Source organism: Chaetodon trifascialis, chromosome 20 (assembly GCF_039877785.1).
Source record: "Chaetodon trifascialis isolate fChaTrf1 chromosome 20, fChaTrf1.hap1, whole genome shotgun sequence".
NCBI lineage: Eukaryota > Metazoa > Chordata > Actinopteri > Chaetodontiformes > Chaetodontidae > Chaetodon > Chaetodon trifascialis.
In genome coordinates, this window is record NC_092075.1 from 6,022,889 (window position 1) to 6,036,523 (window position 13,635).

At 43.4% G+C, this 13,635-nt stretch overlaps 1 protein-coding gene across 1 annotated transcript in view; it reads right to left on the reverse strand.

Annotated features, from left to right (window-relative positions):
* Positions 1-13,635, reverse strand: part of col27a1a (collagen, type XXVII, alpha 1a) — a 67,326-nt gene that overhangs the window by 28,327 nt on the left and 25,364 nt on the right. The window contains exons 8-12 of the mRNA XM_070989365.1: positions 7,747-7,791; positions 5,557-5,610; positions 5,022-5,066; positions 3,828-3,881; positions 3,044-3,088 (exon numbers count right to left, since the gene is read on the reverse strand). Coding sequence (XP_070845466.1) covers positions 3,044-3,088; positions 3,828-3,881; positions 5,022-5,066; positions 5,557-5,610; positions 7,747-7,791 — 243 coding nt within the window. The remainder of the gene's footprint in view (positions 1-3,043; positions 3,089-3,827; positions 3,882-5,021; positions 5,067-5,556; positions 5,611-7,746; positions 7,792-13,635) is intronic.

Sequence of the window (13,635 nt, forward strand, 5' to 3'; positions counted from 1 at the left end):
GCCAATTTAGAACAGCAGAAACAAATTCACAAATGTTGCAGATATGGAGCAACATTAGCATTCATTTGTAGCTCTTTTTAGCTCCATTATGTTCACCAGCTAGATCCTAACTTTGTCTGCTGTTTGGTACTCATAAGCTAGCACACTGTTGGTTTTTTGAGAACTTTTTCATTAAAATAGCTGCCCACTGCATCTAAAAACGAAACAACAGCAATAACAGGTAGCAATTTGACCTAAGATAAGATAAAGATAGTCTGGTTAAAGCTGTTTTACTGTACAGTAAACATAGTTAATGCAATGCTAATTGCATTGATTGTGCAAAAATTGCTACAATCATTAAAAAAAATGCATTCCTGAATTACAGAATTAAAGAAACTCATTGTAAAATAGGATTAAAAAAAAAAGCTTTTCATTGGAGGAGGGTGTGTAAATTATTATGTCTTTAACCAAATTTGCAGACCATGTTTTCACAAATAACACTGACTGTTACACATGCAAGAGTGCTGCTACTGTAACTGCACAGCACTTATTACTGAAATATGTACAAAATAAGAGCATAATCGCCCCATTACACGCATGAAATGTATCAGCTGTAGGGTGTCAGCAGCCAACTGTTCTGCTTAGGCTGAGTAGTCTTCATAAATGCAACAAGGGAGAACAGCTGCCAAGTAATTACTCTGCCCATTTAGCAGTAAATGTGATGCTAATCTGAGCTATGCTAACAGTCGGTGGTGCTGCAAAGAGGAAACCGTATCTGCAGAAAGCCACTGCCAATGTGTCTTAAACCCTGACCATTCAAAAACACTCATAATGGACACGTTCTGCTATCGTGGCCTCCATGCATTGTTTTCAAAATCCTAATTACTGTAGATACCTCCAGAAAAAGTCAGTTATTTTTATAACAGTAGAGATGTTTCAGATACACGACATGTATATTTATTTCGACTTCTGACTCGCCCCAGAAATAGACCCGCCTGGGATCATTTTGACATTTAGACTGCAAATTCAAACAATAATCAAACTTGAGACTGATGGTATGTAAATGTTGAGCTACCCTTCGGTCTACTGGCACATCTCTTCAGGTCAATGACGCGATCATAACTGCACTAAATGCTGTAATTGTATGAAAAGCTCTTTTCTGTTCCTACCAGGCTGTTGGAGGACTGCATGGAACTGCTTTATGGTACTAAGAAATCATGCACACAGGGGGAAGCACAAGTGCAAAAGGAATCTATGAAGCATGACAGTGACCCAAAGGATGAATCATACAAGCTGTCACCGCTGCCATACAGACCAAGGACAAATGTGGGAAATGCAGCTTTGCCAAGAACAGCACTTAAGAAAAGCTTTTGAGGAGAGTGTCATGGGCCTTTGGTGTATCTCTGCTTTTACAAGACGCCAGAGACCCCTGTTCTTCAGCTTCAAGATTAAATAGTAAGACACAGTAGCTGAACTCACTGGCAGATACTGGGAGGATGTGAATGAACTGCGACTGAAGGCAATCTCAAAAAGCCAAACCCTAAATGGTTAAATGCAAAAAAAAGCTTTGCAGTTAAATGCAGAGCTGTTGGCGATGCACTTCGGAAAACCTTTTAATGTGCTCCACTGTTTTAGATATATCTATTCCCTCATTGGTCTTTGGTAGTGTGTGTCCGTATGTGTGTTTCCTTGACAGAGCGTAAGCGCTGTGGTTAAGGCCATTAAAACGTCTGGCTCAGGTGCTTCTTCTGTTCTTTCTTCTCCGGTATGATCTCCCTGGGATCATCTTGTAAGTGTCCTAGCTTTCCATTTTCCATGCGACAACCCCAGTTTCATTTACAGGTCAGTTGTAAGGGCCTGCAGCAGCTAAAATGAACTCCTACAGAATCTGAAATGATCAAAATACAGGACTCTGGTCCTCTCCTCAGGATGAAGCTGTTTGGTTATGAATATGCATAAACAATGTCATAGGCCTCGATGCACTGCCATTATTTTCTTTGCTGCCTCGAGCAGTGCTGCTGCTGTCATAAATTCATCCAGAATGTGCTTTGAGCAGACCAAGCTGTGATTGGCAGCACTTCCATATGAATACTTTTAGCTTTGCCTGATCTGCGCCAAAACTGTGAAATGGCCGTAAGTAGGCCTTGGTTGCAGAAAAGTGTCTCAAAGACTGAATCAGCTCATGACTCTTATGATGCAGCTCTATTCAAGCAGAGAGAACACACACGTGTGTCAAAAAAAAAGCCTGGAGCATCTGAGGCGAGCATGCATCCACAGCTACTTCCTAAACATTTCTCTAATTACAGAATAAGTTGAAATTCTACAAAACCTCACACTAAGTGGACACTGGCTTGCGTGTGTTCAGACGTTTTGGTCTATAAATGCCTTATTTACTGAAAAGCCAATAAGCAACAGCTGCAGAATGATCTCAGCAGTGTGTTTTAGGGTTACACACTCTTTCTAAAACACTCTGTCAAGCTGACTTTGAATACTATCTGACACACACAACAGAACCAACGGCTTCCTCCAAATGGCTTGGCTCCATGCTGGGGTGGGGGTGGGGGGGACCAAAAGCCCTTTATTGTAACAAAAGCCTTTTTCTTGTTGCGTCCAAGACCCCAACGTGTGGCTGGTGGGACTCTACAGCATTCAGGCTGCAGTTAACCCTTCCAACAGCCATGGAAACACTGAGCTGACTCAAACAATGACGTAAATGCAGACCTTATAAATTTTCACATGTGTAGGTGTTGAAGTCTTTGCACCAAACACTTTCAACACGACCCAAATAGAAAAATGAATTGAAATCATTCATTGTAATGCAGGTTTATATCATTGCCTCATTAGAGTGGGATTGTCTGCATGCAGCATTACGAAATTGAACCAAAATAATTAAGTTAAATATTGATTTGATTTGTTGTTGATATCTGTCAACATCTCCCAAACTCCTATCATTCAAAAGCCATTAATAACAGGCAATACTGTACATTCATAGCCAAACACTCCCAGCAAAATTCATCACACTTCGGAAAGATTATCTGTAAAGTATGTTGAGACAAAACTTTACCGGCCTACCCATCTTGCCCCTCTTCCCTGGTTCGCCAGGAATGCCCTGAAAATCAACACGAGAGAGTAGAGGTGGAATAGAAACCCAAGCAGAAACGGGAAAGGAAAGGGTTCAAGGAAGTCAGAAAAAGAAAGAAGAAAGAGAGAGACAGACATTATGTAAAAGGTATAACCCATTAAAGCTCAAAACACACAATTAAAAGTCAGCTTCTCTCAAATCCGGCTTCAACAGATGTGAGGAACAGCTGACGGCAGCCTATCCAACATTTCCCCAGCCTATTGTGAGGGATGTAGGTCTCCATCTCATATGTACAGATGTTAAATAAAAACAGATTCTGCTGGGAGAACACAGGCAGACCTCGTTTATTGTGTTCAGCTTAGGTGTGAGCCATCTCGCTGGCTTGCTGCCTGGATAGAACCTGATTACAGCCTGCAACATGCCCTGACGCAACTCTCTGGAGCATGTCATAAGTGGGCTAATTGCTTCACGTTTTAGAGGCTGTACAGACGGAGGAGGGATTGATGAGTTCAGGCAGTTCAGACACTCAGAGATGGGGCTTTTATCATATGAGTCATCAAAACTCCCACGCAGCCTTGTAGAGCAGCATGTCGGACAGCTGGGGACTGTTTGCCGCATTATAACAACAACAAGGCAGCTGAATGAAATGGCAGGAGATGCACTGTTGTCATCCCATCGGCTGATTAGCTGGGTTCAGTTGGTCATTGTGCATTTTTGCAATTACTGGCTGTGCTTGAGAGAAAATACTCATTTGACAAGAACTCACTCTTTCGCCGTCAGGCCCAGGAAGGCCAAAAAGGCCCGGGATTCCGATGAAACCCTGCAGGACAGGAGAGGGGAGGAGAGAGGACGAAAGGAAGAAAGAGGAGAGAGGAGGAATACGGGACGTGAGTATCTGGACGCCGTAAAAGCAGCAGGAGGAAGAGCAACTCCGATTGGTTCTAGGGCAGAGTTTCAGGGGCCGACGGTCCAGCATGGATAGGGTGGGATTCCATGAAGAACCAAGCCATGAGGCAAGTGTATATGCCCATGGACTGCATGGTGCTGGCTTCCACGATGTAGTCCAAGGGCACATACCCTCACGCCAGGGATCTCTGTAGATAGCCAGGACATCAGACTGAGCTGTCGGTACAGGGTGAGACACACACAGAGGAAAACAAGCACAAACACCACAACAGTTTGAACACTGGAGGAATGGTTAATGCTAGTTTCAGGCGAGTCTGAGTTGAGCATGCACAATATGGAGTACGCTTCAAAAGAGAGTGCAGAATATTTGGAAAGGTGGCTCAGTGAGAGAGAGAGAGGACTAGAATGCCTCCTTAAGACAGCAGGGCCTCATACGGAGCTTAAACAGGAAATTCCAGCCAGTGGGGGCAGGGGAGGCTTTGGAGCAGCCAAAGGGAGCTGATAAAGAACCTTTATTGGAACGCAACATAAAAATCACTGTTTGTGTCTGTGAGTGTGTGTTTCTTTGTTTGTGTACTTAAAGGGTGTGTGTTTGTATACGGAGGCTTATCAACAGCCAGTCTTTCAGTACGTGTCTGTATACAGTATTACAATGTTTACATTACAAGTAAAGGCTCCTAAGTTTAGAACACTATTAATAGTGGCACACTCTGGTTGAATGAGTGTGTATGAATGTGTTAATGTGTGCAGAGGTGGATGCTGGAGCACCCAGGTGCACGCATGCACCTGGATGTTGTTGCTTCTGCATACCATGCAAGTTTACAGCACAAAATACCAGTAGTTTGCAGCCTTTCATTAAACAACTTTCCGCACACTTCAACTTAGATTTGCAGCCTCCTTCTATCAACATTGCATAATAAAAAGTGTCAGAAAGCTGTCAGACCGCCTTGTAAACATACTCACTGGTCCTGTCAAAGCACCAATGTTAGTACTTTAGACTGATAAACACAAACTTGAGCAGCACAGTTGAACGGAGGAAGATGAGATCACTTACCCGAACGCCTTTAGGCCCTAATGGTCCTATAGGCCCCGGTAAACCCTGAAAAACAAAGAGAGGACCTTTATTTCAGCCGCTCAACACTTTTACTTGTAAACACTTGCAGTAACCCAAATACACCGTGAATGTGTTTGTCATTATGATGCGTGGCAGGCCAAAGACTTCAACTGACAGTCATTAAAATAAGGTAATGCAATACATCCACATGGCTTGCAAACACTTTTAAAATGCCACCAGATTGCCGAAATTATTAGTCCACATGCTGTGGAGGTGATGGGCAACAGTTAACAACAGGTACTCCTGTACAAGTTGTTGTGCAGTAAATGTAACAATTCATCTGAGGCATCAGTTTCTGAGGCTGTAGCTTGTGATGTTGGACCACTTTTAAAATATTCCAACTCCTGTATACAGTATTTACCCAAATATTTTCCTCCAAGTCAGCTGTTCAACATAACCTAATTCCACCTGGCCCCATGCCTTTACTATGGCTCTGACTACAACTGTACCAGTCACAGCAGAGGATTTACTGCACCTGCCTGCCAGGATAACCTTTGGCACCTGGGCTTCCGATTGGACCTTGCACTCCCTGCAGGGAGGAGAGAGAGAGAGAGAGAGAGAGAGAGAGAGAGAGAGAGTAGTCAAAATTACAGTAATACAAACACACAGTAGCAGACCGATAGAAAGATAGCAATGCCACACTGTAAAAATGCAAAAATAAGTAAAAGGTCTTCATTGGAGATGTTACTTCAGTAAAAGTATGTCAATACTATCAGAAAAATGAACTCAAAAGTATCAAAACTAAAAGTACTCAATGCCTTTGGGAATGCTATAGTGTTTTGTTTTCATCAATTTTGTCAAGGTGGAATTACTTTTAAGTACTTTTTATACTGTTGGGTACTTTAATTTGTAACAATGAAGCATACTCTATAGGAAGATGATAGGTTTTTGGATATAAAACTTTAATTTGTAAAATAACTGTTAACTGTAGCTGAAATTAGTTGAGCAAAGAGTAAAATATTTTAGTCAAATTCTGGTTGAGTAAGTTTAAAGTGGCAAAAAATGAAAATACTGTATCTCAAATTAATACTAAAGTATGGTGCTTGCGTTCATTTTCTTAGTTACATTCCATCACTGCATATCACTAATTCCTACCAAGTATGTCGGATGCCAGGAGTCATAGTTAATGTTAAAAGTTCTTTTCAGATGTGGTCTGTGTAAAGACCATAGGTGCTAATAAGAAGTTTGTTGTTGTGTGTGTGTGTGAGAGCGTGCGTAAGCATAACACACATACACAGAAGCAGGTTGTGTCCAAGTGTTCATGTATAACTTCCTTTGACACACTCCGGACGTGCAGCCGTGTGTACTGCTTGCCATTCCGTCTCTTGGATAAATATAGTGCATAATGCAGCCAGTTAAACGCAGACAAGAATTTGGCTGAGTGAGGTTTGGATCTTTAACTGGCCAGCAGCGAGGAGGGGCTCTGAGCGCGGCCTCACGGTGCATTACAGTAACAAACAGTCATCAACACTTTCATGAGCACCAGCTGGCCTTTGTTCTCAATAGCCGCAGCATCCACAGTGCCAAACAGTTGTGCTTATTACCCTGTCACTGGTGATATGGTGATTCAGACTCAAAGCTGCTGATGATCAACATCAGCAACAGCAGCTCTGTGGGAAAGAGGGGGGCGTTCGAGGATGGACAGAGTGGAAGGACATGACGGTAAGAGAGAAGAAGTACTCCTCCATGATGAGTAGTGTGGGAACTCCCTGTGCTGGTGACGTCACCCCCAGAATGGGGACTTACCTAAAACTGTATGACAATGAGGAGAATGTTCCACTCTGCTTTCCATGACTAAGGCCTTTCCTTAATACCAGCAGTAAGTAGTATGACCCGGGCCGACTGAAAATAGCGAGGCTGGATGCTCCAATACTTAAAATAGTGCTGTTCGGCTAAACAGGCAGACTCCTCCCACTTGTAGTAGCAAGTAAAAGAGTTCATTTTCCCCAGGTTAAAGAAAGATTGAGGAGGAAGTCAGAGAAATGAAATACACGTCTGAGATTAAGATAGCATCACGGTGAAATGCTGCAGGAGGGAACACTGAACAACAAGCGACAGGGAATGGTACAGAGGCAGAGAGTCAGACAAAGGAAGACTTTCTCCCAAGCTGCAGTGTAACAGCCGTGAGCGTGTCACTGTTGGCCTACTTGGCTTGTTTCTCTTCTCTCTATTTTCTCTCTCTTTGGCATCGCTTTCTGATATCCTGGAGAGCATTGCTGCAGCACAGCACTTTGGCCAGATGTCTGTCCTCACCAGTGCTTCATAACAGGCTAATCTAATCTGGCAACCCTGCAGGCATGCTTGGTGCGTGCACACAAACACACACACACACACAGGGACAGACTGTGTGGATGATGACTGAGATTTTAAAAAATGAGGTGAGACGGAAGAATATGAGGGATTAGTCATCAATAAAACCTCGACAGTGGACACCATCAGAGCAAAAACTGACACTCATGAACGGATATGTGCAGGTTGTGGGTTGTGCATCAGGAGCTGAGAGGAATTTTAAAATGTACTGAATAATATAGAACAATATTATGTCATTTTGGCATGAGATGCAACATACAGGAATGTTGGACTTTTTTCAAGTGTGGGATTAACAGGGTGACGAACAGCAGAAGCCTGGGAAGATGATATCGATGAATTGGAGAAAGATACTCACGGGCTCTCCGGGGAGTCCAGGTGGACCGGGGAAACCTTTCTGTCCCTAAAGAGACAAACACGAGACATGAGAAATGACTTGAAGCATAAAATAATCAAAGGAAAAAGAAAACACACACATTCTGAAAATGTTCGCAGACAAGGAAAAACACGACAAGCGCAGGAGAGTGTCTCGCTCGGCGTAGGAATGACAGGTGGCGTTTTGTGCAAAGTAAAATATGCATGCTAACGATAACAGGCCAGACAGACAAGTTCAGTGCCATATGCAAGGAATCCATCTGCCCTCCTGTCAGGGGATCAGACTTTCCACTGGCTGTGTTCATGGAGAACTGGTGCTGGGGGAGGCTGTGCCAGGATAATGGCATGTTGAGGATATAAATGCCTTCCTGTTTGAGTCAGACAGCAGGCCCTTCCCACTGCCTGCAGAGCAGACTGCAACACTGAAGACAGCCTGACACAGTGCTTTTCTACAGTTCTGCTGACTCAAGTAACACAGACCCCCAACAAAGAGTGGGAAAAAACTAAATCAAAGATGGGAAGACATGCCTTTCCAGACCACAGTTTGATAGAGTGACAGAGCAGTAGAGAAAGGAAAGGAAAGAGGGAGGAAAAAAAACAAAATAAAAACAGAGGGGCAAAGAAAGACTCCTGATGTCCCGTTTTCCTAAACCACAGATCCAGAGGACTAAGCCAAGACACCCTGGGTTCCTGTAAACCATCCTTTCGTCCTGTCATCTGAATACAGCAGGGGAAGAGAACGCAGCATCCCGCTTCTCATTATGTAACATGATCACTCTCACTGGCTTACACCTTCATACCAGCACTTTCCACTGTCAGCATCAGCATTATACCTCGCAACTGAGTAAACAATACATGTGTTTTGCTATATTATAGTCATAGTTATGTCATAGAACTCATCCATAAGCATTATCCTATTCTGTCTCTGTTTAGAACACATCCAAGCTTTTGTTTTTGAGACCTTCTCTGTTGCACATCACCAAAGGACCACTAGGAGGAGATGCTTGGAGCTGGGATGAAAAGACATGAGCAACAACAAACTTCAAATATCAAATAAACAGAGATGTCACCAGGTGCTGACAGACCGCTGCCGTGACACAGCAACACAAGCAGAAATGTGTGTGCCTTTTCCATATTTTTGTGAAAGCTCTATTGGTAAGCAGTCTTGTGAAGAGGACAGGGATGGACGCTCTTGCAGACACATGGCGCCTGCGTGTGACCTTCTGAAAATTTCCACTTGTATATTAAGTATTATAACTGTGTTGATGAATTTGTGTTTGTCTGACTCGCCTACTCATGTCTGAATCGGTATTTTTATCCACGTATGTGCACACCGTATGTGCGTGAAAGCAAAGACAGGCCAAGAAACACACATACATTCACACACACAGATATATGTACACCGTCATCTTATTACATGGCTTACTTATAGTACAAACATGTGTAGCGGCTTATGTTCCCAAGCTATGCTGTGAGGTCCATGAGCCACAGACACACACACACACACACACACACACACACACACACACACACACACACACACACACACACACATGCTGGGGGTCCTGGGTATTACCCATAGCCTCCCAACCCCAGCTAGACCATCTCAGATCCTTATCTCACTCATTATGAGCTTGCTAATGAGAGCGACCATTCCCACTGGCCTGCCTGTGTTTACAATGCCACTCGCTTAATGAGCATGTGTGTTCAATCAGATAAACCCACCAGAATGCTTTTCATTTACAGCAGCTCCCCAGTAGCACCCTGTAAGTACTCCCCCCCCCATCCAACCCCACTAAGCTGAGAAGTGCTTTAAGCGCATTTTGGCAGAAATAAAATAAAAGACACATTGTGTCTGCGGATGACATGTCATTCCTCTGACTGGTTACCAACTCACCCTCTGCAGACTCAACTTTGTGGGTGTTCAAATGAGCACAGGCTTCATGTCTGTTAACAGTTGTACACCACAAATGATGAATATGTGTCTTCTACGGTCTGCCTCCTCTGGACGGTGCCCTGGTAGCAGAAATGTACCACTCACCTCATTTATCTCTGCTTTCATCTTTCCACCTCTCTCTCTCCAAATTCCCCTTACAGCATGGAGCCAGACGATTGCTTTGAGCAATCGTCTGGCTCCGTGCATGTGCTGCATGTACAGCAGAACGTAAACCCATCTCACGGATGTCTGGCGGGGACAGATGTAACAAACAACTGCATGAACCTAAGCGGACAATTTGTTTGAAATCTACCCGGCAGAAAAACATCCCTCATCTCATCTCTGTCTGAACCGCAATTTCAGCAGCTTGCATGCAGTATCCCTGTGAAACTACAAGCATGGTGGAAGACAGAACAATGATTTGTTGTTCTTCTTGTGAGACATGCAAAGAAAATGATGGTTGATTTGAATTCTACCATAATTACAATGATGGTGAGCATGTGGATTTGTTAGTTTGATCAGTGGGCAGGAGCTAAACAGAGAGAGTTTGGTTTGGAACAGGTCTTGGGGACCTTCAGACAGATTAATGTCATACAATAAACCGTTTTGCATAATGAAGGAAATGAGTATGTTTAATACACTGTGCAGCCCCTGAAGGGAAATTACAATATATCTTTCTTCGTTATAATGAACTTTGGTTTGGATGTGGAAAGCACATGAACATGCAAGCACCTCTTATGAATAAGGACTCAACAAAATGTGTCTTAAGCAAGTCATAGTGTCCCAGAATAGAAGTCATAGAATTCCCAGAAATTAGTTGAATGTTGTGGAGCATACGTACAGATGCGCTACTTGATCTTTTGGGACAATGTTGTCCCTCTTATGCACTGATGAATATGATGATAGACATGGCTATGATGGATATGTTCACGGTGACTAATTTACTAGCGTTACGTTTTACTCTATGCTGATAACATGATATTGTATCATACTGTGCAGCTGCAGTTGCTGCTAGGGAACTACAGCAAGAACAACAAACATGATGTTATGATGTTTCAAAGGAAGCCAGGAACATACGTTGAATGTCAGGAGCAAAGCTATAGCACACAACACATTTGTGTCTGTATGTATGTCAACATTGAACAAAGGTTGTCCAATACAAACAGAAAATATTTATAAAGTTTAGATGAGATTATCGATACCATTCTCAAGTCTATTTGTTAAGCATGGAGTGCACGCAGGAGGCAATTATCTTAGCTTAGCATAAAGACTAGAAGCAAAGGGAAACAGCTAGCATGGCTCTCCCCAGAGTAAGAAAATATGCCCACCAGCACATCTAAGATGCTTTCACACCTAACCTGCCCCAGACACATCTGAGCAATGAGTGAAGCGAACATCCTGACACGGTTTGTAGTGATGAATTTTGGATTGCTTGGATTTTTCTCTCCATGACACCAAATTCAGCAACTCATCAAAGATTCGGACCAGAGCAAATCAACTGTAGGTGTGAAAATCCAGTAACTTCTTTATGCTAAGCTACACTAACTGAATCTCTAGCACTGTACTTCATTAATCCTCTCATCAAAACTCTTAGCAAGAAAGAGAATAAGTCAGATTATTATAAAAATATAAAAAAAAAAAACCATGCAGGAAAACATCTACCAAAGCATACCGACATAATAAGATTAGCTACACATGAGTAGTTGGACGTTTCCATGCTACCATGCTGCATAACTTGGCTTTAAGGGAGAAAAAGCACCCGTAGTGTGAAAGACAGATGTAGATAAGGCTGACAAAGAGAGGAGGCAGATCAACTTGCAGTGGGAATAGACATAGAAGAGAGGCAGTAAGGTAAGACGTGTGGCTTCTAATGTGGCCTTGTAGTTGAGGTTTGGCCCTGTGTGTGTCCCCTCTCCCTGACCCTGCCTGCCATACTGAAAAGCCATTCACAGTCTGCTTGGTAGAACAAATGTTGTACAGAGCGGAACATGCTTGGCTTGTCTGACGGTGTAAAATCGCACTCTCCCATCACACGTTCAAAGCACCCCTGCTTTGTCCATTAACGTTTTTCCATGGAAAACCAGCAGCCAAATTCCAAAATTCCCGGTTGAAGCGTCAAGCTAAGGCCGATAAAGAGCCTGAATGTGTGTGTATTCGGGTGTGTGTGAGAGAGACAGAGAAGGCAGAAGGGAAAAATACAGAAGAGAACAGAGGAAAAGCTGCCGTTGTCCCGTTTTCCTAAACCACAGCTTCAGCGTGACGAGCCAAGCAAGCGAGACAGAGCGAGTCAAACAGCTCGAGGTATGAAGAGGAAGAAACAGCACATGGGTGTTTCAGGGTGGCCCACTGCTGTGATGCAATTAAACCAAAGTCATCATTGCTTTTCACTGTTGTATTGACCTGCAGCAGGCCTGAGCGGAGAGACCTGCATCAGGGCAGGACACGCCCGGGACTTTCCACCTGAGCTGACCGAAAGGGAACGCAACACAACAAAGAGCCTGTTTCTAGACCGTCTGCGCTACCCCAGAACAGTTCGGACACTGACTCACGCACCCGTCATTCACTGTAATGTGTAGGCATTGCAGCTGAGACCTGCAAGGAGCTGTTGTACATTGTTTAATGTCGGACGAAAAGGGGTTAATTAGCCGCTCTGTGTTTGTGTACGGAAAAGAAGCTGACTCCTTGCAGTTAATTTAACGAGTTTCCTCTACAGTCATCGTGTCTGTGGTTCATTGACCAATACCTGAGGCATGCTGTCACGATGTCGGTGTGTGTTGGAGAAGTTGCCCTGGCAACAACTTCCCAGACGTGAGGATGTGATGTCATTCTGATGCTCTTCTAAGCAGCTAGAAAGGACCCTCGGGCCTCATTTACTGAGCATCTGCACAGCTTATCTGAGTGTACACAGGTATCGAGTGAAGGTATGTCCTGTCAGTTTCCATCCCTGCCAGGTGATCTTACCTGTGTGCTAAACAGTAATTTGTGGCTAATCTCAGCGTCAGCCTCATAAGAGATCAATCAGCTGTGCGCACTCTCACCTGCAGCCCTAATTCAAATATCAGTGTCTAATTTAATGATATGCCAAAGTCATTTAGTTTGAAAGAGCTCCGTGAATGTTTTCCACCAGCTTTACATTTTCCATTCTGACTGAGAGTTTGTGAAAGAGAGAGGCAGAGACGTACAACTTGGACACAGAGATACACGCAGAAAAAAACAGACTCCTAACAAAAGCCATATGTTAAGCTTGAGGCAGCTATCCAACTAGAGCTCCACACTCTATTGCAGAGCGCTGTGGCTCTGGAAGACAGTGAATACGTGCAGAGGCTCTTTACACCTCTGCTGAAATGCATACAGCCCTCCTTCTACATCCAATTACTCAACTATTTCTGGCACTTTGTTTGAAATTCTGTTTGATAAAAAATGTGCCTGAAAGCAGTTTACGAGATCTTCCACTGCCACAATGAAACACAGGTTTCCGTCTGATTGTTTAAGAAAAGGTGAAACAGATTATTTTCAGTGAAGACTCACCGAGCACTGAGACAGTTGTGGTGATTGCGTCCTACACTGCAGCACTTCCCAACCTTTTTGGCTGACGTACCCCCAAAGCCCTGTCAGATGAACTCAAATACCCCTTCATCAACACCATCTGTCTGTTCCAAATATGTTCGTTTCAACTGGGTGTTATCTAACTCTTTTATATAAGGCAAGGTGAACATTTCAACCATCAATCTGTGACTTTTAGCTTTACCTAACTATTTAAACTCTTATCCATTACTTTATCTTACCATTTCAACCATTAAAGCATTACTGTAGCTGACCCCTCTGCTAGACTGCTAATGAACCAGTTAGCAAACATGCAGACAAGCGTCGTAGTGTTTATTTCTAGCTACGCCTCAATCTACCGTGTCCTGGGGTACAGATACCCCTGGTTGCAAA